Consider the following 26,290-nt stretch of genomic DNA (forward strand, 5'->3'; position numbering starts at 1 on the left):
CAGGGGAGTTGCTTCACAGGCAGTGAAGCAGGTCTGCAGGTGTCTCTCCCCCTCCTCTCTCCATTTCTCTCTGTCCTATCTAACAATGACGACAGCAATAACAACAACAATGATAAACAAAGGCAACAAAAGGGAAAAAATATCCTCTAGGAACAGTGGACTCATAGTGTAGGCACCAAGTCCCAGCAATAACCCTGAAGCCAAAATAATAATAATAATAATAATAATAAATAAATAAATAAATTCAAATCTGAGGCTCTGAAGTCCCAGGTTCAATCTCCAACACTACCACAAGCTACAACTAATTAAGCAGTGTTCAGGTTCAACAACAAAACTAATCCTAGGTAAAGGCAGCCTGGAACCATCCATCAAATAAGACAGGTAAGAAAACAGAAGATTTTTATTTTTTTCCTTTTGGAGTATGTTCCTCTCCTAAAGTTTCATGTTGAAATGGCACCTTCATCTTGTAGCCAGGCTGTGGGATGCTGCCCGTGGAGCTGAGGCACAGGCTGTCCCCAGGAGGAACAAACATTGTAGGCAGCTTGCAGGCAGATGTCTCATCCCCATTGTGTGACAGCAGCCTTTTCCCTCCTGTCAGCCCTGGCAGCAGTGCCCTCAGTCTCAAATGCAGCTGGGCTGAGGACACTGGCCCTGGGGGTGGTTGTGGAGGGCCACTGCTCGTGTTGTCTTGTGGAAAACACCATCTTCTTTTCAGGAAGGCCTGATGTGTCTTTCAAGAAGCACCAGCTTTGTCTGTAGGTTGACATCAAAGGGAGGCAGTCGGGCAAGAGTCAGTTGCACCCCACTGGTTCCTGGGATGCTGGCGAGGAGCCGGTGTGTGTCCCTGTAGAATGCCAGGTGGGCAGGGACCGCCTCCATGAGAAGGTGTGTGTACTCCAGCATCTGCCCCGCCCCGGGTTGCACATCCTCTCTTTTTTCATACCTGCAGGAAAAAAGTCCAGTCATGGGAGTCGGGCGGTAGCGCAGTGAGTTAAGCACAGGTGGCTCAAGGCGCAAGGACGGGCGTAAGGATCCCAGTTGGAGCCCCCGGCTCCCCACCTGTAGGGGAGTCGCTTCACAAGCGGTGAAGCAGGTCTGCGGGTGTCTTTCTCTCCCCCCTCTCCACTTCTCTCTGTCCTATCCAACGACGACATCATCAACAACAACAACAACTACAACAATAAAACAACAAGGGCAACAGAAGGGAATAAATAAATATTAAAAAAAAAACACTGTTGTTAAAATTCGGAGGCTCCAGCTGGCCGGGCTAGCTTCACAGGCGGGTAACAGAGACTCGAGGACACACGGCTGGGCAGGGAAGCTGTATTTCTTTATTCAGGAACAACAATTTATAAACTAAGACAAACTAATCACCAAACAGAACTCTCCTGCCTCCTTCCCCCGCAGCGGCGCCAAGCACTCTCGAACTCTGGGGGCAGGAGAGTTCTGTTTGATGATTAGTTTGTCTTAGTTTATAAATCGTTGTTCCTGAATAAAGAAATACAGCTTCCCTGCCCAGCTGTGTGTCTTCGAGTCTCTGTTACCCACCTGTGAAGTTAGCCTGGCCAGCTGGAGCCTCCGAATTTTAACAACAAACCACAAAGTCTATTCGTGCGTACGTGCACCTGCCAGCCCCTGGCACCAGGGCCCCTAGGGTGCACGCCTGGATGGTCTTCCCAGGGGAACATACCTCCAGGCACCATTGACTTCCAGGAACCGAGACACACCAGTCTGTGCAGCAGCCACATCGATGTGCAGAACGACATCTGGGGAAACACGTCACTTAGAGCCACCTGCAGGCCTCTACTGACACCGCAGCTGCCCCTTCCGGCCGTCACCTACCTGTCTGAGCGGGCACCAGCTCATGTAGCCTCTGCATCGCCACGCCGCCAGGGTAATTGAAATGGGACACATACAGGGCCGTGGCCGAGTAGGTGGCATTCACCATGAGGTGTCCTACCACGAGGAAGGAGCCTGCTTTGTACAGCCATGACTTCTTATAGTTATTGAGCCTGGAGAAGGAATGGAGCATTTTGGGGAAGGCACGTGATGGCAATGCAACAGGCAAGATTTCACTAGGACAATGCAACAGGAAAGATTTCACTAGGAACAGAAACCTGCTACTTAACTTCACCAAACAGGTATGTAAGTTAGAGGGGACACCAGATTTCCCCTGAAATCCCATCCAAAACACCAATTCAAAACTTATAGATTTTTAAGTAATGACTTGGATCAGACCCCATACATCACTCAGTTTAAGTGGCACCATTGCTGCACATGCAACATCACACAGGGGCAGAGCTGGCAGCTGTGACAAAGCCTCTAAGGTTGGCAGAGACAAGGATGCTGACCACCTGGGCCTTCACAGGAGTAAACTCAAGGTGCATCCCTAACAAAGAATCATCTCCTTTAGTTAGCACGAACTTGGTCCTAGTTACAAGGACGAGACTCAGCACAAACGTTTCTAGGCCTCTTCCTTGTCTCTGTCTGGGGTCTGAATACAGGCTTGCTTTCTTCCTTTCCTTTCCCTTTCCCTTTCTTTCCCTTCCTTTCCTTTCTCCTTCCCCTTTCCTTTTCCTTTCCCTTTTAACCAGAGCACTGTTCAGCACTGGGCTTTTTGGTGGTACGAAGGAGTGAACCTGGGACTTTGGAGCCTCATGCATGAGAGTTTGTTTACATAACCATTATGCTATCTACCCTCCACCTGAGGCATCATTTCTTTACTCCACTGCTTCTGGTGGCTGGTGTCTCCCTCTCATTTTTTATAATTTATTTTTATTTATGATTTGATAGTACGGAGAGAAATTGGTTTACCTGCAGCTCTGCTTCACCACTTGTGAAGCTTCCCCCCTACAGGCGAGGACTGGTGGCTCAAACCCGGGTTCCTGAGCATGGTAACATGAGCACTCAACTGGGCACACCCCTTCTCTGTCTTCCCCCAGCTCCCCCCCTTTTTTTAAAAGGTGAAAGACAAGAGGGAGCTAGAGAAAGACAGACACCATGGCACTATTCTACCTCTCATGAAACTCCCATGTGGTGGCCTGGCACTTGGAGATGTTAAAGCATTTGCTGAGTCACCTCCTGAACCCCCAATCAGACTTTTTCCTCCCCTGCTGGGCTTCACTCCTATGTGATTTCACTCTTGGTAAACTATGTTTTTTCTTCCTATTTTAATTTCAGAGACAGGGAGAAGGTGAAGACACAGCAGGGTCCACCCCTCACCCTGGTGTGGGTGCTCCCATGTGGAGTCAGGGGCTTGAACCCAGGTTGGGGTGTGTGATGAACTGTCAACTCTATGGGGTGAGCTAATTCTCAGCTCCTCCTGACAGGCATTTAGGATGTGAGGGTGATCTGGCTGCGATACCTGTCACCCCACTGATCGCCAGGGTTTATCTGGCCGACTTGGCTGGCTAGGCGGGTGTCCCCTTCCTCCCTCACCGCTCCATGTGCGTCCCTCCCGACGCTGCGTGCTGGGTCGAAGAGGTCGGCCTTCCCGGAAGAGACTGGCCTTTGGCGGAGGGATACGAGCAGCTGCGCTCCCCTGCTAGAACCTCCAACAAGCTCTGAAGGCCCAAAGCAGGCATTTATTTTGTTATTATTATTAAGCGCACACACTACAGTGTGCAAGGATCTGAGTTCAAGCTCGCGGCCCCCACTTGCAGGGGGGAAAGTTTCACAAGTGGTGAAGCAGGGCTGCAGGTGTCTCTCTGTTTCTCTCCCTCTCTATCTCCCCTCCCTTCTCAATTTCTCTGTCTGGTAATAAAGAAATAAATAAAATATTTAAAGAGAGAGACCTGCTGTACTGCTGTACTGCTTTCCTGCTCATGAAGCTTCCCCCCTGCAGGTGGGGACTGGGACTTGAAGCAGGTCCACTCCCTGGTATGTGTGTCCTCAACCGAGTGCATCACCAGTCAGACACCTTTAGGATCCAAGTCCATGCTAAATGGCTCTAGTTCCATGAATCAGTAGCTCTGTCTTCAGTGAGACTTTAGACACAGGGAGAACACTCACGTGTGGGCACAGCCCCTGGCAGCCACGATGTTGAGCACAGGGAAGGTGTAGATGATGAAGCGCAGCTCCTTATGCGGTAGCAGGGAGTACAGAGCCACGAAGCCCAGGGCTGGCAGGAGCAGAACGCGAGCCCTTCTGTCCATGGCACCCAGTGGCACAAAGAGCAGGCTACAGCCCAGGCCCCGGGGCAGGGCCGAGTAGAAATACCACAGTGCCGGGGAGGTCTTTCGGACAAGGGTTAAGGAGGCACGTATCAGTGAGCCGCCTGTCCGTGACACTATGCAGACAGAGTTCGGGGAAAGACCTGCACCCCAGATCCTGTGGTGTCTGGGACATCCAGGTGGTGGTTCCCCTCACGCAGGGATCGAGGCCACGAAGAAGGCGCTGGCCTAGGCGAGCAGCACGTCAGGCTGCTCAGGTCATTGACCTTTCCCTCCTCGAATGTCACCACAAAAAGAAATCGTCAGACCAGGCAGTGGTGAATCTGGTTGAGCGTTCACAGAGCAGGTTCAAGCCCCTTGTCCCCACCTGCAAGGGGGAAACTTCACAACGAGTGGAGCAGTACTGCAGGCGTCTCGATTTCTGTCTCTACCCAGTAAATAAATACATAAATTAAAAAAACTGTCCTGGGGGTGGGGTGAATGCACTGGGGACTCAGAACGCTGTTCATAATACTTGTGCGTATTTATTTACTTATTATTGGATAGAGACAGAGAGAAATTGAGAAGAGAGGGAAGAGAGACAGAGAGACACCTGCAGTCCTGCTTCGCCACGCGTGAATCTTTCCCCTGCAGGAGGGGACCAGGGGCTTGAACCCGAGTCCCTGTGCACTGTAGTGTGTGCACTTAAGCAGGTGCGCCACCGCCTGATCCCGGTGTGAATGTTTAAATGTTTCAGGATAAAACATTCTTTAGAGGCACATTTCAACCACGTGCCATATGATGATGTTTTGGTCAGTGACAAACAGCGCACGAGGATGGTCCCTAAACACAGCCTGGATGCATAGGAGCTGTGCCATCTGAGGGACGTCTGCACGATGACGAGACTGCCTCACAGTGCATTTCCGTCACTGAGGAGCAAGTGACTGTATCTGAAACTAAAGGGAGAGTTTGCCTCTAGACACCCTGCTCCTGTGCACAGAATGGGCAGCAGATAGGATAGCAGATCCCTGGCCCCTGCACGGATGCCCCATGAGTGAGCCCAGGAGGAAGGCGCCGCAGCGTTGCAGTAGCGCACGATCGCGTCACACATGAGTGCTCACATCAGCCAGCCGCACGTGCTCAGCACAGACACACTCATGGCTGAGGCCACGTTCCTTTCATCAAGCCTGAGTGAGGCCCAGGTGGGTGCCTGCCCGACTCCGGGAGCAGCCTGCAGATATGCATGAAGGATACTCCCCAGCTGGAACTCTTGTTGAGGACGATGTTGTACCAAAGTACTTTTCCTTCTGGCCACACGAGATAGCGCCAGAAGTAGGAGTCTACAGCGACTGTCAGTCCTAGGAAGAGTGAAATGAAGATTCTTCAGGACAGAATACAGCCATCTAAGATCTCAGCACTGTGAGCAGACACAAGTCGCTGAGTCTGAAGGCACAGGTGATGTGCCAGCACAGAAACATGAGCCCCTGGCAGCTGCCAGTGAAGGGGTTAATCCACCAGGGAGCCTGCTCCCCGACAAACATCTTCATGCCAGTCCCCTCTATGTCAGACACTGCGACTAGCTGCCCACCCTGGTCAAGTTTAGTAGGAGGCCCTGAGCATCATGGGAACATCTTGTGAAGGCCACTTGGACAGAACAGCAAGAACGACTGAAGTCAGGTGCTTGAATGCTGAGAGTCCTGGTGATGTTATTTAATGAAGAACAGAGAAGCCTCCTGGAATTTCTCTTCACCCTCCTGAAGTGAGCAGTAGTACGCTTCTTTCAGAACAGCCCTTGGAAATTTCAACTCACCTAAGCAAAGGATCCCAGCTGGCACGGCACAGCGGAGGGTCCTGGTCACAGACACCTTTCTGGTCAGCAGTAGCAGCAGCAGCGCAAGGCCCAGGAGGAGGCTCAGCTCAGCCCTGAAGACCAGGATGGCAAAGGCTGAGTACTGGATGAAGCGGGCCCACCGGTTCTGCATCCAGGCTGCGAGAGCGAGGAGGACTGTAAGACACGGGGTGGTGCTTGCATTAGGAGAGCTGCATGGAACCCTTCAGAACAGGCACTAACATGGCTCAGAACCAGAACCATGCACCCAGGGCCCATAGCATCCCTGTGACTCCCAGTATACTGGTCACTGTTCTGTTTGCCTAGGGCAACCTCTGAACACCCACATAAAACTCTGTTAGATGGCTTCCTCTCCATGGACTGATCCTGCTCACTCCAGGTGCTATCAAGCCTTCCAGGTGACAGTGAAACCAGCAAGCACACATCACCCTTTTGCTGGAAAATGCATTCAGCCAGTACCAAGAATAACCCCAAACCCATACAACTGGGTGTCTCAGGGGTAGGCAGTGGAGAGCAAGCTTCCTATCAGCCTGGCCATACCAGTGGAGGAACGAGTTTGGCCATCACTGGGGCTGGCAGGCTCAGTGGTTACATACCCACAGGCAGGGCCAGTACATTGGGGAGGGTCCGAGTGCAGTAGAACATCAGGTGGAACTGTGTGGCTGTCACCCAGCAGAACATGGTGGCCACCGTGGCCCCGAACTGTCGTCGCACTTCTTTTTGTAAAGTCCAGAGTCCAAAAATCACTCCAAGTCCAAGGACTGCTCTGACTAAAACAAGGATGGTAACACGTGTGTGACCAGAAGCAAGGCAGATGGTGGGGGCAGAGTGGGGTGGGCTTCTCAAATTGTTAGTTGTCAGTTAAAGACCAGGTTAGAGGGGCAGGGGTAGATAGCATAATGGTTATAAAAAAAGTCTCTTGGGAGTCAGCGGTAGCGCGCAGCGGATTGAGCACTGGTGGCACAAAGCAAAGTGCAAGGACTGGCGTAAGGATCCCGGTTGGAGCCCCCGGCTCCCCACCTGCAGGGGAGGGAGTCGCTTCACAGGCAGTGAAGCAGGTCTGCAGGTGTCTTTCTCTCCCCATCTGTCTCCCCCTCCTCTTTCCATTTCTCTCTGTCCTATCCAACAACAACATCATCAATAATAACTACAATAATAAAACAGCAAGGGCAACAAAAGGGACTGAGTATTAAAAAAAAAAAAAAAAGCCTCTCATGCCCGAGGCTCCAAAGTCCTAAGTTCAATCCCCTGTACCACAGTAAGTCAGAGTGAGTAGTGCTCTGGTAAAATAAATAAATAAATAGATGAATGAATTAATTAATTAAATACCAGGTGAGAGGGAAATACTGCCCTGAGGGGAATGCCTTTACTATTAAAATAGACCAAGTGTGGAGAAAGTCAGCACCACAGGCCTTTCAGCTTCCCTGTGACCACATAGTCCAAGGCAGCTCCGTTCTGAGGGACACAGCCACTGGCCAAGGCAGTTGTGTATGACAGTTAAAAGGAGCCGGGCAGGGGGCTGGGTGGTGGCACACCTGGTTGAGTAGACATGTTATAATGCACAAGGACCCAGGTTCAAGTCCCTGGCCCCCACCTGCAGGGGGAAAGCTTTGTGAGTGGTGAAGCAGGGCTGCAGGTGTCTCTCTGTCTCCCTCCTTCCCTCTCAATTTCTGGCTGTCTCTATCCAATAAATAAATAAAGATAATTAAAAAAAAAAGGAGCCAGGCAGTGGCTGACTCGGTTGGGCACACATTACCATGTGCAAGGACCCAGGTTCAAGCACCCTAGTTCCCACCTGCAGGAGGGAAGCTTCATGAGTAGTGAAGCAATGCCACAGCTGTCTTTCTATCTGCCATCTCCTCCCCACTTCTATCATGGAAAAAAAAAAAGGAAAAGGAAAAAAAGCAACAGTGGATTCTGTGTAGGCACCCAGCATTAGTCATAACCTGGTGGCAAAAACAACAACAATAGCAAGGCCCGCACTAATACAATAGGCCCTGCCACACAGCCATGACACTCCAGGTTTGTTTATGGAAGGACCAGTGTCCCCTGGGCACAACGCTCCTTGTCCCCGTCAGCACAGCACAGTCCACCCCACTGTAGCCCTCGTGGGACAGTGCATTTCCTAATCGGCCCTTCCAAGAAGCGGAACTTCTTCTTTGCCGGGGCTCTGTATCTTTTTATTTATTTGCCTCTAGGGTTATCGCTGCGGCTCCACTGGCACTACGAATCCACCATTCCTGGCAGCCATTTTCCCCCACTGTATTGGCTAGGACAGAGAAATGGAGAGAGGAGGGGGACACAGCGGGGAGAGAGAGACAGACACCTGCAGACCTGCTTCACCGCCTGTGAAGCGTCCCCCCTGCAGCTGGGGAGCATGGGCTCGAACCCAGATCTTTTTTAAAAAAAATATTTATTCCCTTTTGTTGCCCTTGTTTTATTGTTGTAGTTATTATTGTTGTTGTTATTGATGATGTTATGTTGGATAAGACAGAGAGAAATGGAGAGAGGAGGGGAAGACAGAGAAGGTGAGAGAAAGATAGACACCTGCAGACCTGCTTCATCACCTGTGAAGTGACTCCCCTGCAAGTGGGGAGCTGGGGGCTCAAACCAGGATCCTTAAGCCGGTCCTTGTGCTTTGTGCCACGTGTGCTTAACCCGCTGCGCTACCACCCGACTCCTGAACTCGGATCTTTGAGCTGGTCCTTTCACTTTGTACTTTGTATGCTTAACTGGGTGCATCACTGCCAAGCCCCCTGGGAATCTGTATTTTAAAGCTCTCCTTGTAGGCTGACACACTGGCTATGAAAAGTATTTAGTCCAGGTGGGGTACTGGCATATAGCACCTATGAAGGTGCCGACGCCAGACAGAACCCAACATGCTGCCCAGCCACCCCTCCTGCCTGGTGTCCTAAGTAATGCTACACTTCTGCCCTCATGTGAAGCCCTCCTTACCTGTTAGCTGAGAATAAAACTTGGACACGTCCAACAGTGAAAGCACATACACCGCAGGGCTGGAGAGTGCTGCGATCAGCAGGGGCCCGAGGAACGTTCGGGGGACCACTCCGGGGAATTCAAGATGGTCATACTGCAAGGAAAGGAGAGTCAGCGTGGAGGGAGGTGACTCTAATGTCTGGTACTGGCCTTGGGTGCTCGGCCTCACCTTCTCTACATCCAGACGGTGGTAGAGCAGGTCGTGCACCGCCTGCAGGTTGAAGCTCTCCTCCACCTTGGCGTAGGGGCAGCTGAGCAGATGCACTGTGGCAGCAGCAACCAGCAGCCCCAACAGCAGACGCTGCCTGCCTGCTGGCCTCTTCCCTGCCGCTCTGCACATCTGCACGGTCCCCTGCAATACAGCATTTGAAAAAATGAAAACGGGCAGCAGGGTGGGGGTACACCCAACTGAGCAAGGACCCAGGTTCAATCCCTAGTTCCCACCTGCAAGGGGAAACATTTCCCAACTGGCGAGGCATTGCTGCAGGTGCCTGCCTCCCCACTTTCTCTCTCGCCTTCCATGTCAATTTCTCTCTGTCTTATCAAAATAAAAGGGGGGGGAGGCCACTGTAATCAGTGGCTTCATCTTTTTTTAAATTAATTAATTAATTTTTGCCTCCAGGGTTATTGCTGGGGTTTGGTGCCTGCACGACAAATCCAGGACATTTTTTTCCCATTTTGTTGCCCTTGTTGTTGTTGTCACTATTGTTATTACTGCTATTGATGTTGTTGGATAGGACAAAGAGAAATCGAGAGGGAAGACAGAGAAAGGGAGAGAAAGATAGACACCTGCAGACCTGTTTCACCACTTGTGAAGTGAACCCCCTGCAGGTGGGGAGCCGGGGGTTTGAACCGGGATCCTTATGCTGGTCCTTGTGCTTCATACCATGTGTACTTAACCTGCTGCGCTACCACCTAACCACCACCCCTTTTTTTTTTTTAACTTTGATAGGAAAGAAACTTAGAAAGAAAACGGATAGAGAGGGAGAGACATTGAGAGACCTGCAGATCTGCTTCACCACTCATGAAGCCTCCCCCCTACAGGTGGCGGCCAGGGGCTTGAACCCAGGTCCTTGCTCACTGTAATGTGTGAACTTAACCAGACACACCACTGCCTGGCCCCCAATGAATTCATCCTGCAGGCACTGAGCCCCAGTGATAACCCTGGTGGCAATAAGAAAAAAAAAAAAAAGAATGAATGAAAAAGTAGATTCCTCACTGTCAGAACCACGTGAGTATATCTAGGGAGCTGTAGTAAGGGAAGTAGAAAATTCACAGCTACTTTATAGTTTTGTTTTTGGTTTTTCTATTGCCACTAGGGTTATTAGCTGGGTGGGGCTCAGTGTCAGCACTATGAATCCACTGCCTCTGGTGGCCAATTTTTTTTTCTTTCTAAAAGATTTTATTACTTTTTTTTTCTTTTATTTATTTTATTTTTAAGAGAGATGCAGAGAAAGAGACACACAGAGAGAAACACCAGAGCACTGCTCTGCTCTGGTTTATGGTGGTGCAGGGGATTGAACCTGGGACTTGGGAGCCTTAGGCATGAGAATCTGTTTGCGTAACCATTATGCTGTCTCCCCTGCCCTATTTACTACTTTTTAAAAATATTTATTTTATTCATTTATTCCCTTTTGTTACCCTTGTTGTTTTATTATTGTAGCTATTATTGTTGCTGTATAGGACAGAGAAATGGAGAGAGGAGGGGAAGACAGAGAGGGGGAGAGAAAGACAGACACCTGCAGACCGGCTTCACCACCTGTGAAGTGACTCCCCTGCAGGTGGGGAGCCGGGGGCTCAAACCGCGATGCTTATAACGATCCTTGTGCTTTGCGTCACCTGTGCTTAACCCCCTGTGCTACAGCTCGACTCCTGATTTTCATTTATTTATGAGAAAGATAGGAGGAGAGAGAAAGAACCAGAAGTCACTCTGGCACACGTGCTGCCGGGGATCAAACTCCTGACCTCAGGCTTGAGAGTCCAAAGCTTTATCACTGCGCCACCTCCCGAACCACTTCCTTCTAATTTTTATTAGACAGGGCCGAGGGAAACTGAGAGAGGATGAGGAGATATAGAGGGAGAGAAAGAAGAGGAAGAGAAAGACACCTGCAGACCAGCTTTATGGCTAGTGAAGTGGACCCCCTGCAGGTGGGGAGTGAGGGCTCGAACCTGGGTCCTTGCACTTGGTGATATGTATGCTTAACCAAGTGCATCATCACCTGGCCCCTGCTATCTTGTAGTTTTTTAAAAAGATTTCTTTCTTTTTTCCTTTTTGATCTTTATTGATTTTGAATAGAGACAGAGAGAAATTGTGAGGGGAGGGGGAGTAGTGTAAAAGAAAGTCAGAGAGAAACCTGCAGACCTGCTTCACCACTCGTGAAGTTTTCCCCCTGCAGGTGGGGACCAGGGACTTGAAAGCGGATCCTTGCGCACTGTAATGTGTGCACTTAACCAGGTGCGCCACCGCCTGGCCCCCCCAAAAGATTTGTTAACATGAGAGAAAGGAGAGAGAATCAGAGCGTCACTCTGGCACATGTGATGCTGGGGATCAAACTCAGGAGCTCACCTGCTCAAATCCAAAGCTGTACCCACTATGCTACATCTAGACTCCTCACTGTTGTTCTAACCTCTCTAAATCTGAACATACTTCTAAACAGAAAGTTTTATTTAAAAAAAAAAAAAAGTCTACTTGTGTCCAAGGAGGCAGTAAAATGCAAAAAGCTCTAGACCTGCAAGTATGAAGTTTGGGGTTCAATCCCAGTGCCATAGTGATGCTGATTCTCTATCTCATGAAATAGATAAACCATCATTTTATTTATTTATTTTTTATAGATAAACCATCCTTTTCTTTTTAATATTTTATTTATTCCCTTTTGTTGCCCTTGTTGTTTTATTGTTGTAGTTATTATTGTTGTTGCTGTTGATGTCGTCATTGGTGGATAGGACAGAGAGAAATGGAGAGAGGAGGGGAAGACAGAGAGGGGGAGAGAAAGACAGACACCTGCAGACCTGCTTCACCGCCGTGAAGGGACTCCCCTGCAGGTGGGGAGCCAGGGGCTTGAACTGAGATCCTTCCGCCGGTCCTTGTGCTTTGTGCCGTGTGCGCTTAACCTGCTGCACTACCACCTGACTCTCAAAATAAAATAGCTTAAAAAAAAAAAAGTAGTTCCAGAGGTGATATAGTGGATAAAGCACAGGACTCTCAGGCATCAGGTCCCAAGTTCAATCCGAGACAGCACATGTTCCCCTTATCTTCTTCATGAATAAATAAATAAATATTTTAGAAAATAAAGAGGCTTTCATATTTTAAGTAGTTGTCTTAACAAGTGAAGCTCTGTATCTTTCTAGGGAGGAAAACTTGGGTTGTAGAAGCCCAAGCTCAGCCAGGCTGGGCCAGCCTGACCCCGGAGGGCAGGATGGCAGGTGCTGTCCTCTCCAGAAGCTTAAATCTGGCAGAGGTGGGTAAAAGTGGGTTAGGCCCCATGATACTGAGAGCACTAGAAGCTACAGAATGAGGCAGGCGGGGACGTACGTGAAGGATCGGAAGGACAAGTTTGAGAAGAGGAAGCAGGATAGAGGACTCAGGTTGTAGCAAAGCAATGATGCTCTGGACAGTAGGATGGGGCTGAATGCCTACAGCGCTGTGTCTTGAATGGCCCTGGGAGCTGCACGGAGCCCCACAGCCTTCTCCAGAACAGTGCCACGCCAGCCACGAACTTAAAGAACTTGGACGTGTCTATGAGGAGCTCTGGTCGATGTGCTTACATTACAATGGGCCTCCCGATTCCACAGGACAAAATGGGGGTGTGAGGGCCCCCAAATGGCAACAGGACAAAGTCGGTGTGTCCCCAAATATCTCAGGTCAATCTGAGGGGTAGGATGGGTCTCCCAAATACTTCAGGACAATTTGGAGGGGAACCTCTGGCACAAAGCCACACGAAGGTGTGCACTGCAGTTCCTGCTCGCAGGGCAGCTAGATCTTTCATGGGCAGTAGGGGTAGGGGATAGATTTTTCATGCTTCTGGATTCTCTTAAAACAGGGTTGATTTTATTTCATTGACACCGAAGTAAAAGGAGACATCTCTTTAAAGCTCTTACTATTTGTTAAACTACTTCTTGGATACCTGAAGAGGGCTGTCCTCCAAGGATGTAGGAAAGGCTATGGGTCTGAAGAAACAGGACTCTAAAGGTTGTGGTGGTGGGGAGAGAGGGATTCAGAATTACCGAAACAACACACTTTTCCATTAGAAGAAACTAACTTCAGCGCCTAAAATCACAAGGCCAGGCCTCCCACAAACACAAAACCCCAGAGGGCAGGGTTTCTGTTTTGTCTAGATGTGGAGAGCGATCTCTGCAAGACACTGAAGGTGTCGGATTATCTCCTCTGCTGGGTTTATCATCCTGAGGGCAAGGCCCACTGACTCCCTGCTTTTGCAAAGAGTAAGGCAGGAGTCTGGATCTGGTGTGATGCTCTGGTTCTCTTGCTTCCTTGCTCTCATAAACAAATAAATCTTTTTTTTTTTCCCTTTCCCCAAGTCATTGCTTTTGGGGCCAGGTGGTGGCACACCCGGTCGAGCACACAAGAACCCAGGTTTGTGCCCCACTCCTCACCTGCAGGTGGGAAGCTTCGAGAGTAGTGAAGCAGGTCTGCAGCTCTCCTCTCCTCTCTCAAGTTCTCTCTGACCTAACCTCCACTGAAAGTGGTGGATTCCTTGTGCAGGCAGCAAGCCCCAGGAATAGCTCTGACAGCAATTCAGTGCTTTTGCTTCACATACATAAAGCCCGGGGTTCAATCCTTGGGAATCACCCTTCCCCTGAAGAGAAACACAACAAGATATGCTTGGGAGGTGGCATGGCTGCCCAGTCCTTGCCTTGTGAGGGATGCCCCAGGCTGGATTCCTGGTACCAAATATCAATGTGATAGAGTGGTGGTCTGGCCTCTCTCGTATAATAAGATAAAATTTAAAACTTAAAAAAAAAAGTTGGGCTGCCCAAACAGCTCACCCGGACAGTTTTGCACTGTTTTGCACTGTTTTGCCCAGGGTCAAGCCCGGCCCCCAGTGCACTGGAGGAAGTTTCTGTGCTGTGGTGCCTTCTCCCCATCTTTCCCCACACCCCATCTAGATCTGGAAAAAATTGGCCCAAACAACTCAGAAAGCTAATGTTTTAATTTCTCATGAAGTCAAGGAGACCACAGAAAGTTCACACACCATCCTCTGTCCTCACTGTCGGGAGAGAGTCTCACGACACAGGAAGCATCTACCCAGGCAGGTGCAGAAGCAGCTGCAGTACTAGCCTTGCTTCTAGGAAGCGGCTCAATTCGGCAAATGCCTCTACACACCTCTGCCCAGAGGTCTTTCCTCTTCCTAGACAACCCAGTCATTCCACAAGCTGTGCTGTGAAAGTATCAGGGCAATTTCCAGCCCCCAGCGGCTTCTCCTCTCCGGCCAGGAGGTGCTCTCTAAGTTGCACAACCAACCGCAAAGCGGATTCCTTAGCAGGCGGCAGCAGCAGCACCGAGTGGGAGGCGATGGTGGCGAGACTGGCAGGACAAATACGAGTGAAGAAACCACAGTCAAGGGAGTCGGGCTGTAGCCCAGCGGGTTAAGCGCAGGTGGCGCAAAGCACAAGGACGGGCATAAGGATCCCGGTTCGAACCCCGGCTCCCCACCTGCAGGGGCGTCGCTTCACAGGCGGTGAAGCAGGTCTGCAGGTGTCTTTCTCTCCTCTCTGTCTTCCCCTCCTCTCTCCATTGCTCTCTGTCCTATCCAACAACGACAACAACAATAATAACTACAACAATAAAACAACAAGAGCAACAAAAGGGAATAAATAAATAAAATAAATATTAAAAAAAAAAAAAAAGAAACCACAGTCAACCAGGAGCAAGAGGGCAGGGGGCAGAGGCGGCACCGGCCCTGCTGTGCGGGTGTCACGCTCAAGTGTCACAGGTTAAAACAGGCTGGACCCCCCAGGCCAGAACTGAGCAATGCTCCGGTCAAAAACAAACGAAAAATAAAACAGGACTCGAAGGTCTCTACTGAAACATCAACAGTGAATGAATCAACAAAAACGGCCTCGACTGAAACCGATCGCGGCGGATGTTCACATTGTTGGTCCCCCAGCTGGAAACACGAACGAGACGGGCTGCCCGGCCGGGCCCCCAAAGACCTTAGTTCCTTCGCAGGCCGGTCCGTCACTACATTACAGAATTCAGGTTAACGCACGTCTCCCTCCTCTGAATTTAAACCAAGCACCCCCCAACTCCGCGTCCAGCAAGAGGGGAACGCAGGGCTCAGCCCCCCCCAACACCCCCCAAACCACTGCGCAGGCCCCCGGGGAGCACGGCCCCGAGTTGTGGAGCCCGGTGGCCATCCCGCGCGGACGCATATTTCGGTGACGCCGGAGTAATTCGGCAAGACCTGTGCCGAGGTCCCCCTGACACTCCCCTCGAGCCCTCGTTCGCTCTCCCGCCTCCAGAGCCTCTCCGCCCGCCGCGGCGCGCGCTGACCTCGCAAGCCCTGCGGTCGTCGCTCGTAGCGCAGCCTCCTGGGGTGACCTGACCGGAAGCAGAGAGGCGGAAACAGAGGACAGAAGCGAAGCCCTTGCCCAAACCTAATATGGCTACCGAAGCCCCAATCGCCTCACGGCAGGGCCCCGGCCATGCCCAGAGTAAAGATGGCATCCACGGGCGTCGCTCGCGAGGCTTGAGGGGCACCGGGATAAATTCGAATCTCCACGCCCTCGTCCCCGCCTCTCCTCGAGGGACGCTGACCCGGGGTCCTCCTATTGGTTGCTTCTCGTGGCGATCCCGGATTGGGCCACATAGGGACGGGGCGGATCGTATGGGCCAATCGCGGCGTGAGGGCTGGCGGTGGGCGTGGCTGCACCCGGCAGCGGCAAGTAGCCCGGGGAACGGCCGGCTCGCGGAGCGAGGAGGTGGGCGGCCGCCGGGCCGAGTGCTCTGCCGGTGTCTCCGCAGGACGTCGGCGGAGCCCGCGCCTGCGTCCTCCGCTGCGCTACCCGCCATGCGCCCGCCGGCTCCGGCCACGCTGGGGCTATTGCTGCTGCCCCTGTTGATGCTGCCGGGGGAGGCTGACAAGAAGCCGACGCCCTGCCAGAGCTGCCGGGAGCTGGTGGACAAGTTCCATCAGGTGGGCCGGGGGGGACGGGAAGGCGGCCGGGGGCACTGGGCGGTGGTGACGGGGCGCTGCGGGGCCAGGCCGGCCCGCGGTGGACACGGGCTCGCACTAGGAAGGGCCGCAGGGGTCCCTGCAGTCGAGCCGGGCGCACACATGCAGGGGCAGCCGCGATGGCCCCCGCGTGATGGCCGGCGGTGAGAGCAGTGGTGCCGAGCCCCGTGCCTCCCCCCTCCCTGCAGGGGATGGTGGACACAGCAAAGAAAAACTTTGGTGGCGGGAACACTGCGTGGGAGGAGAAGACTCTGTCCAAGTATGAGTCCAGGTGGGTGCCTCCCGCAGCCCCGGCCCCAGCCCAGGTGGACTATGCTACGTGAGCTGTCCCCAGACTGATGACAAACACCCAAAGAGCACTGCAGACATGCCGTGTGTGTGTGTGTGTGTGGGGGGGGGGGGGGTTTGGACCCGGAGTCGCTCCTGCAGATGGAGGAACCCCTCCTCCTCCTCCCTCCTTCAGGGTTGCCCCTGGTGGACCCCACATCTGGTGGCCCCGTTACCCCGCGCCCCCCGCCATCCCCAGCAGATGTGCAGCCATCAAGACCTCCCTCTGCGGGCCCCCTCACCCCCGGGTGCTGTCCCCCTGCCTTTCAGTGAGGTCCGCCTGCTGGAGATCCTGGAGCGCCTGTGTGGGAGCAGCGACTTCGAGTGCAACAGGATGCTGGAGGAGCACGAGGAGCAACTGGAGGCCTGGTGGCTCCGGCTGTAAGCGACCCCCCACCCCCACCCCACTCTCCATGTTCAAGGAGAACAGCGTCTCTCCGACATCCCACAGACTCCCCAGCACCTGTCCTGTTCAGTGGTGTTGCTTTGGGGAAGAAATCTGTCATGTGATGTTTATATATATATATATATATATATATATTTGCCAGAGCACTGCTCAGCTCTGGTTTATGGTGGTGCAGGGGATTGAACCTGAAACTTTGGAGCCTCAGGCATGAGAGCCTCTTTGCATAGCCATTATGCCATCTTGCCACCCTGCCTCTAGTTATTTAGTAGCAGGAGAGAAGGAGAGTCAGAAAAATCACCCTGGCTTACATGATGATGGGGAGTGGAGTTTGGGACCTCATGCTTGAAGTCTGTTGCTCTACCCTCTGCACTACCTCCCCGGGTGCTGTCAAGTGAGAATTTCATGAACACAGTTTTTAATCCTCAGGAAGAAGGACTATCCTGACTTATTTGAATGGTTTTGTGTGAAAACACTGAAATTTTGCTGTTCACCAGGAACTTACGGACCAGACTGCCTCGGTATGTGTTTGCCTCAGGCTCAGAAATCCCGAGTGTCTGATAGGGTTCCCCCGTCGCTCTGGTGGTGCTGGCTGGGGGCCGCAGAGAGGCAGAGGCCTGTCTGCCAAAGGCCGGATGACAATGGGCACAATTTGGCTGGGCACAACCCCTTTAGCCTTACGGGGGAGTGATCTTTGAAGAGGATGTGGTTTGCTATCTGGACAGTACCACTGTCTGTCTTGTTGACCAGCTGGATAAAGGGACACAGTCTTCCAATTTAGACCCCTTCACCCTTCACCAGCTGCAGCCACCTCACTCTACTGTTCCCTTCCCATTGGAGTGTCACCTGTACTGCTCCCACCCCCAGTCTCACACACCCATGTGCAAGAGTCCTGTATCAGCAAATCATGGGTTAACCAGACACCGTCACCAGCTAGTAGGCTCAGGTGTCTTTCCAGAGAGAATCCTGCTGGTTTTACTGGTGAAGTTGAGCTAGGGTCTCAGGGGCCTCTGGAGCATGTCTGAGAAGTGGTCTCTCTCCACAGCGTGCCAGGGTGGCCCCAAGCGTCCTTGTAGTGGCAATGGGCGCTGCAGCGGAGATGGCAGTAGGCAGGGAGATGGGTCCTGCCAGTGCCATATGGGCTACAAGGGGGCTCTGTGTACCGACTGCGTCGATGGCTACTTCAGCTCACTGAGGAACGAGACGCACAGCATCTGCACAGGTACCATGGCACCCAGGGCCCTGGGCCTAACTCGGAGTCTGCATAGATTGGGGTGGGGGGGGACAGACACCCCAAATGTTCCTGAATGGAGACAGTGGGAGGCTGACCCTTGCAGAACCAGTGCAGGAAAGGCACAAGATAGCAGACCACGGTAGTTCCAAGTCCTGACCCTGAACAACCCCCGGAGGGAAAGGCTGGTTGCTTTTTTCCTGAAATGTTTCTGGAGAAAGACTCTGGGTGTGGCCAGGTGCACTAGTTGTCCCAGAAAGAGGGACACACTTGAGCTACCATTCGTGTCCTTGAAACCCAGAGGCTTGGTGTCCTGGGGATAGTGTCGAGCCCTGGCACTGGAGAGATGAGGACAGACAAGAACCAGGGACCCTGAAGGCCATGTTTTTCTTTCTTTCTTTCTCTCTCTCTTCCTTCCTTCCTTTCTTTCTTTCTCTTAGGTCCCCAGTATTGGAATAAGGCATATCTTCCAAGTGACTCCTCCTTTGGTCTGATCCAGAGAGTTGTATAGATAAGACTCAGTTGTGTAGATAAGACCCAGTTGTGACCACCATGCTGGGTGTACAGGCTGGGGTGTCTGCCTCAGCCCAGAGGCAGCGTCTAGGGCAGTGTCCTCTGTGAGAGTTGGCGGAGGCATAGATCACAAGTCCCTGGAGGTGGCTGTAATGGCGCCCTCTTGCTGTTAGATTGCTCATTGGTTATCACTGGTTGCAAGAACTGCTTTTGCGTGTCCACACCTGTGTTAAACTCTTGGATTAGTGCTACGCAGGTGTCTTGGTTGTTCACGTCATGAATGTGTAGGGTAGCAGTGGTGAGCCTCTCTCCCCAACTGAATCCCCCCGCCCCCAAGCATGCACTCCAGCGTTTGGGCAGCGACCTTCCCAAGTGACAGAACGTTCCCTTGGAAGCCCTGTTAGCTAAGCACGTAGCACTGGCAGCATTGAAAGCCCTTATGTGTTGTTTTGTTCCCCTTAAGTCTAGGACTATTATAATCACGTGAATAGATTTTACTGTTGGTAAACAAATCTGCCTTTCCTGGGTTTTTTTCTTTTGGGGTGGGGGGGATTGCTTAGTTTTGATTTTCACCTTGCTGGCCATAAGCTCCTAGTTTATGCACCAACGTTGCACCCACCCACTTCTGAGATGGGACCTCACTGTCTGCAAGGAGTTCTAACCCAGAACTGCTCTGCTTTGCAGCCTGCGATGAGTCCTGTAAGACGTGTACTGGCCCCACCAACCGTGACTGCAACCAGTGTGAAGGGGGCTGGGTACTGGAGGGTGACGCCTGCCTAGGTGAGGGGCTGGCGGAGGGGCACCTGCATAGGGCGAGCAGGGCTGAGGTCTTCCTGTGGGCACGGCTCTTCCATGTGGTCTGGAGCGTCCTCATTGGGCTAGTCCCCCTCTGCAATCTCTCACTCTCTACCTCGATTTCCCCTTCTCTCTCTTTCTCTCCCCTGTTCTGCTCTGCACCCAGCCATACTCAGGCTTCTTCCTGGGCAGAATTCCTTTGAACCCCCCAACACACACCCATACCCGCTCTCCGCCCCATTCTGGACTCATGAGGAAGGTAATTGCTTTTGATGGGTCAGTGTGGAGTCCTAGACCTTTATAGGGTGGTCTCTTCCTGCAGGCTGCTTGTTGAATATGGGGTGGAAGTGGGGGGGTGTCTCAGCACAGATCCTACCCAAGTTCCTTCACACACACACTAGTCTAAACTTGAGGCCAGTCCTGGTACCAACTGTTGCTGCCACCTGGTGACCCAAAGTGGTTCTGTTGTCTGAGCCCCTCAGGGACACCTTAGCTTTTGTGTCCCCCTACGTGTTCTAGTTTCACAGAAGGGGTAGATAGGAATTTGGGGGTGTGTGTAGAAATTGAGGGGATGGGAAATAGTATTGTTACAGGCCAGCCACTGAAAGGTCTTACTGCAGCACGAAGAGGAAACTGAGGCACAGAGAGGAAGCATTGCCCACACTGCCAGGGAACCTGAGGCCTCTCCCTGTCCACCATTGCCAGCTGGCCCAGCTGCCACCCTGTTGTCTACACAGTTCTTCTTAGCTGCAGTCTCTGAGCTCTGGCTCTCCCTGTCCGCTAGTCTCAGGGCTTCAGAGAACCAGGCTGCTTGGGGCTCTGGGGAGCATCTGGCACTGGCTGGGTGGCAGGTGAGGCTCAGATTGCCCTTCTCCACGTTGGGCTCACCCTCACAGCTATGTGACCCTGGGAAAATCTGGGTGCAGCCTTGTCCCTTCTCTCAAGTGGGGAGGGCAGGGTCCCGGGCATGGAGCTGTGTAGGCTGTGAAGGAGCAGCAAGTGCTCGCAAGCACCAGTGGGCCTGCAAAGCAGTGGACCCTGCTTCCCTGTTCCAGTCACCCCCAGCCGCGGCTTGTCGGGTACCAACCCTGTCTTCTCAGAAGCCATCATGGCTGTGCTGTTGTGTTCCAGATGTGGATGAGTGTGCGGCCGAGACGCCTCCTTGCGAGTTAAGTCAGTTTTGCAAGAACATCAACGGCTCCTACTACTGTGAAGGTGCGAGGGAGAGGGGTTCTGCCAGCTCCACCCTTCCCTTGCCCACATTTGTGGTTTGTTAGCATGACTCTATCCTACCTACTCTAAACATTACTATCTTCTAAAAAAAATGATTGTTAATTGTGTGTGTGAGAGAGACATGACAGCACTGCTCAGTGCTGGGGACAGAGCCTACGACTTCAGGCACATAAGGCCTGTGCTCTACTGCAGAGCTATCTCTCCAACTCTATATTCTACCTACTTTAAAGCATTTAAAGGGGGCCAGGCAGTGGCACACCATGTAAGTGCACATAGTACAAAGCACAAGGACCCATGCACGGATCCCAGTTCAAGCCCCTGCAGGGGGGTCACTTCATAAGCAGTGAAGCAGGTCTGCAGGTATCTCTTTTTCTCTCTCCCTTCCTGTCTTCCTCTACTCTCAATTTCTCTCTGTCCTATCTAAAATTAAATTAAATTAAATTAAATTAAATTAAATTAAAAATATGGCCACAGGAGCAGTGGATTCTTAGTACAGGCACCAAGTCCCAGCAATAACCATGGAGGCAAACAAAAAAATAATAAAGTACTTAAAGTAGAATGGTTTTTTGCTACAGGAAATTCAAGTTAAAAACATAATCAGTTGCTTAGACAGGAATATATTAACATTTTAACACATTCTTTAATGCTTAAACATGGCATTTTATTATCTCTTCTTCTCCCCCCCCCAATCTTATTAATGAAAAAGAGAGGGGGAGAGAACCAGACCACATGTGATATCTGGGATTGAACTCAGGACCTCATGCTTGAGAGTCCAAAGCTTTATCCATTGTCCCACCTTCTGGGCCACACTATCTGCTCTTTTGCATTCAAAAATGTGTTATGGGGAGTCGGGCTGTAGCGCAGCGGGTTAAGCGCAGGTGGCGCAAAGCACAAGGACCGGCATAAAGGATCCCGGTTCGAACCCCGGCTCCCCACCTGCAGGGGAGTCGCTTCACAGGCAGTGAAGCAGGTCTGCAGGTGTCTATCTTTCTCTCCTCCTCTCTGTCTTCCCCTCCTCTCTCCATTTCTCTCTGTCCTATCCAACAACGACAACAACAATAATAACAACAATAATAAAAAAAAAACAAGGGCAACAAAAGGGAATAAATAAATAAAATAAATATTAAAAAAAGTGACCATCTGTAAGTAATATCTGTATGTTATGTTAATGATTTCAGGTCATATTTCATAATTCTCTTCAACAGTCATGTTGCTGGATATTTTAAACCACACCGGTGTTCCTTCAGTTTGAAGGGTTTTTTTTTTTTTTAGTTTTTTTTTAAATTTATTTTCCCTTTTGTTGCCCTTGTTGTTTTTCATTGTTGTTGTAGTTATTATTGTTGTTATTGATATTGTCATTGTTAGGACAGAGAGAAATGACAGAGCGGAGGGGAAAACAGAGGGGGAGAGAAGAGAGACACCTGCAGACCTGCTTCACCGCCTGTGAAGTGATTCCCCTGCAGGTGGGGAGCCGGGGGCTCGAACTGGGACACTTATGCCGGTCCTCGCGCTTTGCGCCACATGAGCTTAACCCACTGTGCTACCGCCTGACTCCCTCTTTCTTTCTTTCTTTCTTTCTTTCTTTCTTTCTTTTTTTTTTTTTTGCCTTCAGGGTTATTGCTGGGGCTCAGTGCCTGCACCATGAATCCACTGCTCTTGGAGGGTATTTTTTTTTTACCCCTTTTGTTGCCCTTGTTTTATCATTATTGTGGTTATTATTAGTATTGTTATTGATGTCGTCGTCGTCGTCGTCGGATAGAACAGAGAGAAATGGAGAGAGGAGGGGAAGACAGAGAGGGGGAGAGAAAGACAGACACCTGCAGACCTGCTTCACCGCCTGTGAAGTGACTCCTCTGCGGGGGGGAGCCGGGGGCTTGAACCAGATCCTTACACCAGTCTTTGTGCTTTGTGCCATGTGCGCTACCGCCTGACCCCCAGTTATTTTCTTTAGATCAGTTACCAAGTTGCTGTTCCTGAGGGGGAGGAAGGTGGGACCTGGGGCCAAGTGCCTCTGGGAAGGCTGTGCAGACTCACCGTCCAGCACTGGGGCATATGGCTGCTTCCCCCGCTCCTCCTGACACCAACTGGCACATCTGTAGACGGTGAAGCTCTGCTTCGGAAGGCCCCACAGCTTTGTGTCACTCTGACCAAAGCAAGCAAAGAGGTGTTTTCCAAACCTGAGACAGAGTCGGCTCAGAGAAAAGCTGCCACATCCAGTTTTCACTTCAGCGAAAGGGTTTATAGGGGACACTCCAGGGCGCTTCTCCACCCTGCTGCTTTACCTCAGCCCTTCAGGAACATCCTGGAGTCAATTTCGGCAAGTGGCTGCTTCGCCAGGAGCTGAGAGGGCTTGTTGAGAAGCACAGCTAGCACCTGTGGGAGAGAGGACATCACAGCCTCCCGCCCAGGCCTCTTCTCGCCTCCTTTTTCGAGTGCTTTGCTGAAACTATGGTTTCAGGTCGTGTTTTGCCAACAGGAAGGGAGTATGATGTCATCCCCGTCTCTCCGGCTTCTCGTTTCTAGAATGTGATTCCACCTGTGTGGGCTGCACAGGGAAAGGCCCGGAGCAGTGTAAAGACTGCATCCCTGGCTACACAAAAGAAAACGGCCAGTGTACAGGTCAGTGCTGTGGTCTTCCTGGGCTATGATGGGACCTTCTGGAGGGGCGATGACACAAAGAGACCCCTTCCAAGATGGCACAGTAGGCTCAGATTCTGCCTGCAGACCCCTGCTCCACAAGCTTCTTAGGCACCAAGGGTTTTGTGAGACACAGAAGTAGTGGAAAGGGTAGACCAGGCTCTGCTCCAACCGACCTGAGTGGGTGTGGTGTTACGGTTTTGGTGGTTACCTGCTGCCCTCACACTCTGGCTGACTGTCATGCCAGGCTTCCTGCTGTCTGACCACACTTTCCCCACTAGCTTCTGGTGATAATTGGCCCCTGTGACTGGGCACAGGCTTCCTTGGTCATGGCCCACTCAGGTGATCCTGGGCTCAGCTGGCTTCTTGTCACCCCTGGTATGCTTGTGTTTGTTAAGCGAAATAATTATTAAAATGGAGAGGTTTTATTTTAGACATAGATGAATGTTCACTTGAAGAAAAAGCATGCATGAGAAAAGGTGAAAACTGCTACAACACACCGGGAAGTTTCGTCTGCGTGTGTCCTGACGGCTTTGAAGAAACAGAAGACGCCTGTGTGAAGACCGAGGTGCAAGGAGGTGGTGAGCCTGCCCCCACACCCCCGAGTGGAGGAGTTAGGGGTGGGGGGAGCTGGGGGGGGGGTCAGTGTGGACAGGTGGAGACTTTGGCACAGAAAACAGAAGGGATCCTGGAAGACAACTAGGTGAGACTGGGGACAAGGCCCTCGGGGGGTATTTACAGCACAAACAAGTGGGCTCACAGCAGAGCAGATATGAGTGAGGACAGGCCTAGAGAGCACAGCTGAGAGCTGCTGAGAGTGGAGGGCCCTGGGATGTGTATTTGCTTCCAAGGACACGGCACTAGGGCTTAAGTACCAGAAGTGCAGTCTGTGGTTCTAGAGACCGGAAGTCAGAGGGCTGCCTCCCTCTGAAGCTGCCAGGAGACAATCCTTCCCTGCCTCTCCCAGCCCCCAGGGGCTGTGAGTCCTTGGTGTTCCTAGCCTGCAGCTGCATCCTTCCATCTCCTCCTCTGTTGTTGCTTGACATTCTGTCTGTGTGTCTGTCCAAATTTCCTCTTATTTGGACACAAGTCATGAGCTAGGGGCTGCCCTAGTGATGTCATCTCAAGTCAGCCATCTAGATAGACCCTATTTCTACAAAGGTCACATCCATAGGCACCAGGGGCTAGGACACCAGCATATGTCTGTGAAGTGGGGATGCAACTCTTCACATGATAGTGTCATAGAAGTTCTTTAGCAGAATATGGAGAGTGGGGAAAAAAGAGAGTGTCTGTGCTGGGCTGTGTCGCACCCAGTTAAACACACGCATTACCAAGTACAAGGACCAGATTTGAGTCCCTGCTTCCCACCTGCGGGGGGTGTGCTCCATGAGAGGTTTGCAGGTTTGCAGGTTTGCAGGTGTCTCTCTATCTCTCCCTGTCCTCTCAGTTTCTCTGTCCTATCCAATTAAAAAAAAAAAAAGAAAAAGAATAGAAAAATGGCCACTAGGAGCAGTGGATTTGTAGTGGTAGCAGAGCCTCAGCAATAACCCTGGTGGCAATGAAAAATGAAACAAAAACAAACAAACAAAAGAGGATAGTGTTTAAAGAGATAGTGGTTAAAAGTTTTCTGGAAAGGGAGTTGGGCGGTAGCACGGTGGGTTAAGTGCACTTGGCTCAAAATGCAAGGACCCCAGTTTGAGCCCTTGACTCCCCACCAGCAGGGGAGTCACTTCACAAGCGGTGAAGCCTGTCTGCAGGTCTTTCTCTCCCCCTCTGTCTTCCTCTCCTTTCTCCATTTTTCTCTGTCCTATCACCAATGGTGACATCAGTAACAACAATAATAACTACAACAACAATAAAAACAACAAGGGCAACAAAAAGAAAATAAATAAATATTTTTTAAAATCTTTAAAAAGTTTTCCAGAAAGACTAAGACGTGATTCTGTGATGTGTTAGAGGATGAATCCAGGACCTTTCATATGAATAATAATGCCAAATGTGACCTCCCTAGCTTGACTTTTTTTCTTTCTTTTTTTTTTTTTTCGTTCTGTAGAAAGATGAGAGAGAGTAAGAGAAAGGGAGGGAGGGAGAGACGAGTGAAATCACAGCTTTTTCCACCATTCATGGAGCTTCCTCTGGTGCTGTCCATGGTGCTCCTGTGTGGTGCTGGGGCTCAAACTCAGGGTGTTATGTACCGAGAAAGTGTGCACTCTACCAGGTGAACTGTCTTCCCACCCAGGACATAATTCACATTTCAGAAGCTTCCTGAGTTGTCAGGAGGATAAAGAAAGCACACTCACACCTAGACTGGCTGTAGTGAACTGAGACACTAAGCACAGAGGGGTGACCACCGACCTAGTAGAGACCTGGGCATTGCCACAGGCCAGCCTCTGCCCTGCACGTCCTGGTGTGGCCCCTCACTTGCCCTGGGGCCCTGGGGCTGGTTTCAGGAGTGGCCCACCAGCCCCCCGCAGTCTTCCACCTCTGAAACAGCCGAGCAGCGCCTTAGTGGTTCTGAAATGCATCTGGGCCAAGAGTCTCCTGCCCGGGCTCTGGGGACCTGGGGACTGTGGGCGGGAGTCCACGTCAGCATGTGTGTACTGCTGTCATTGTTCCAGGAAAACCTCATGGCCTTTTGTTCTGGGATTGAACACATCTCTGTTTGTTTTCTGACAGAAGAAAGCGCAACACAAGCACCCTCCCATGAAGATTTATGACATGCGCGCGTCAGAGCTGGAAGTCACACCTGCCCTTTAAATTAAATTATTGAGACTGAAAAAGACACCGTGTCCACCTGTTTCCTCCAAGGTGGCTGGGGAGAAGCTGTCGTCATTGAAACCTTTGATGCTCATTTGGCCCTTTTTAAAAAAGCTGCATTTTTCTTGGTGGTTTTTAAACAGATACATATATTTTGATACTGTTCTTTATAATAAAATTGACCATCGGAGGTAGTCAGGCACAGAA

General features: G+C 51.3%; 2 protein-coding genes across 5 annotated transcripts; one reads left to right on the plus strand and one right to left on the minus strand.

Annotated features, from left to right (window-relative positions):
- Positions 1-368: 368 nt before the first annotated feature.
- Positions 369-16,024, minus strand: ALG12 (ALG12 alpha-1,6-mannosyltransferase). Of its 3 annotated transcripts, none has more exons than XM_060188815.1 (10): positions 15,506-16,024; positions 9,164-9,346; positions 8,956-9,088; positions 6,597-6,770; positions 5,962-6,138; positions 5,406-5,509; positions 4,012-4,235; positions 1,843-2,012; positions 1,691-1,766; positions 369-943 (listed from the first exon to the last, which is right to left on the minus strand). In XM_060188815.1, exons 1-10 carry the CDS (start codon positions 16,022-16,024, stop codon positions 712-714), a joined length of 1,992 nt encoding a protein of 663 aa, XP_060044798.1. In that variant the 3' UTR covers positions 369-711. The 3 variants fall into 3 exon arrangements, with proteins under 3 accessions (XP_060044798.1, XP_060044797.1, XP_016042079.1); XM_060188814.1 differs by having other exon boundaries at positions 5,962-6,156; XM_016186593.2 differs by having other exon boundaries at positions 5,962-6,156; positions 15,417-15,550.
- Positions 16,016-26,290, plus strand: CRELD2 (cysteine rich with EGF like domains 2). 2 transcript variants are annotated; one of them, XM_060188816.1, is made up of 10 exons: positions 16,016-16,148; positions 16,376-16,458; positions 16,785-16,895; positions 17,347-17,438; positions 17,963-18,139; positions 19,346-19,441; positions 20,588-20,671; positions 23,213-23,308; positions 23,761-23,907; positions 25,945-26,290. In XM_060188816.1, exons 1-10 carry the CDS (start codon positions 16,023-16,025, stop codon positions 25,974-25,976), a joined length of 1,044 nt encoding a protein of 347 aa, XP_060044799.1. In that variant the 5' UTR covers positions 16,016-16,022; the 3' UTR covers positions 25,977-26,290. The 2 variants fall into 2 exon arrangements, with proteins under 2 accessions (XP_060044799.1, XP_016042078.1); XM_016186592.2 differs by having other exon boundaries at positions 26,003-26,290.

This window comes from Erinaceus europaeus, chromosome 4 (genome assembly GCF_950295315.1).
Source record: "Erinaceus europaeus chromosome 4, mEriEur2.1, whole genome shotgun sequence".
Lineage (NCBI taxonomy): Eukaryota > Metazoa > Chordata > Mammalia > Eulipotyphla > Erinaceidae > Erinaceus > Erinaceus europaeus.

What these genes read in the sequence shown, in the direction of transcription:
- CRELD2 (XM_016186592.2), top strand. Translation starts at nt 16,023, where the DNA reads ATGCGCCCGCCGGCTCCGGCCACGCTGGGGCTATTGCTGCTGCCCCTG. An exon ending in CGGCTCCTACTACTGTGAAG is followed by an intron (nt 20,672 to 23,212) that starts GTGCGAGGGAGA and finishes TCTCGTTTCTAG; the next exon opens with AATGTGATTCCACCTGTGTG. An exon ending in GACCGAGGTGCAAGGAGGTG is followed by an intron (nt 23,908 to 26,002) that starts GTGAGCCTGCCC and finishes GTTTTCTGACAG; the next exon opens with AAGAAAGCGCAACACAAGCA.
- ALG12 (XM_060188814.1), bottom strand. Translation starts at nt 16,024, where the DNA reads ATGGCGGGTAGCGCAGCGGAGGACGCAGGCGCGGGCTCCGCCGACGTC. An exon ending in GCCAGGGGCTGTGCCCACAC is followed by an intron (nt 2,013 to 4,011) that starts GTGAGTGTTCTC and finishes TTCCTTCTCCAG; the next exon opens with GCTCAATAACTATAAGAAGT. An exon ending in GCTGGTGCCCGCTCAGACAG is followed by an intron (nt 1,767 to 1,842) that starts GTAGGTGACGGC and finishes GTGTTTCCCCAG; the next exon opens with ATGTCGTTCTGCACATCGAT.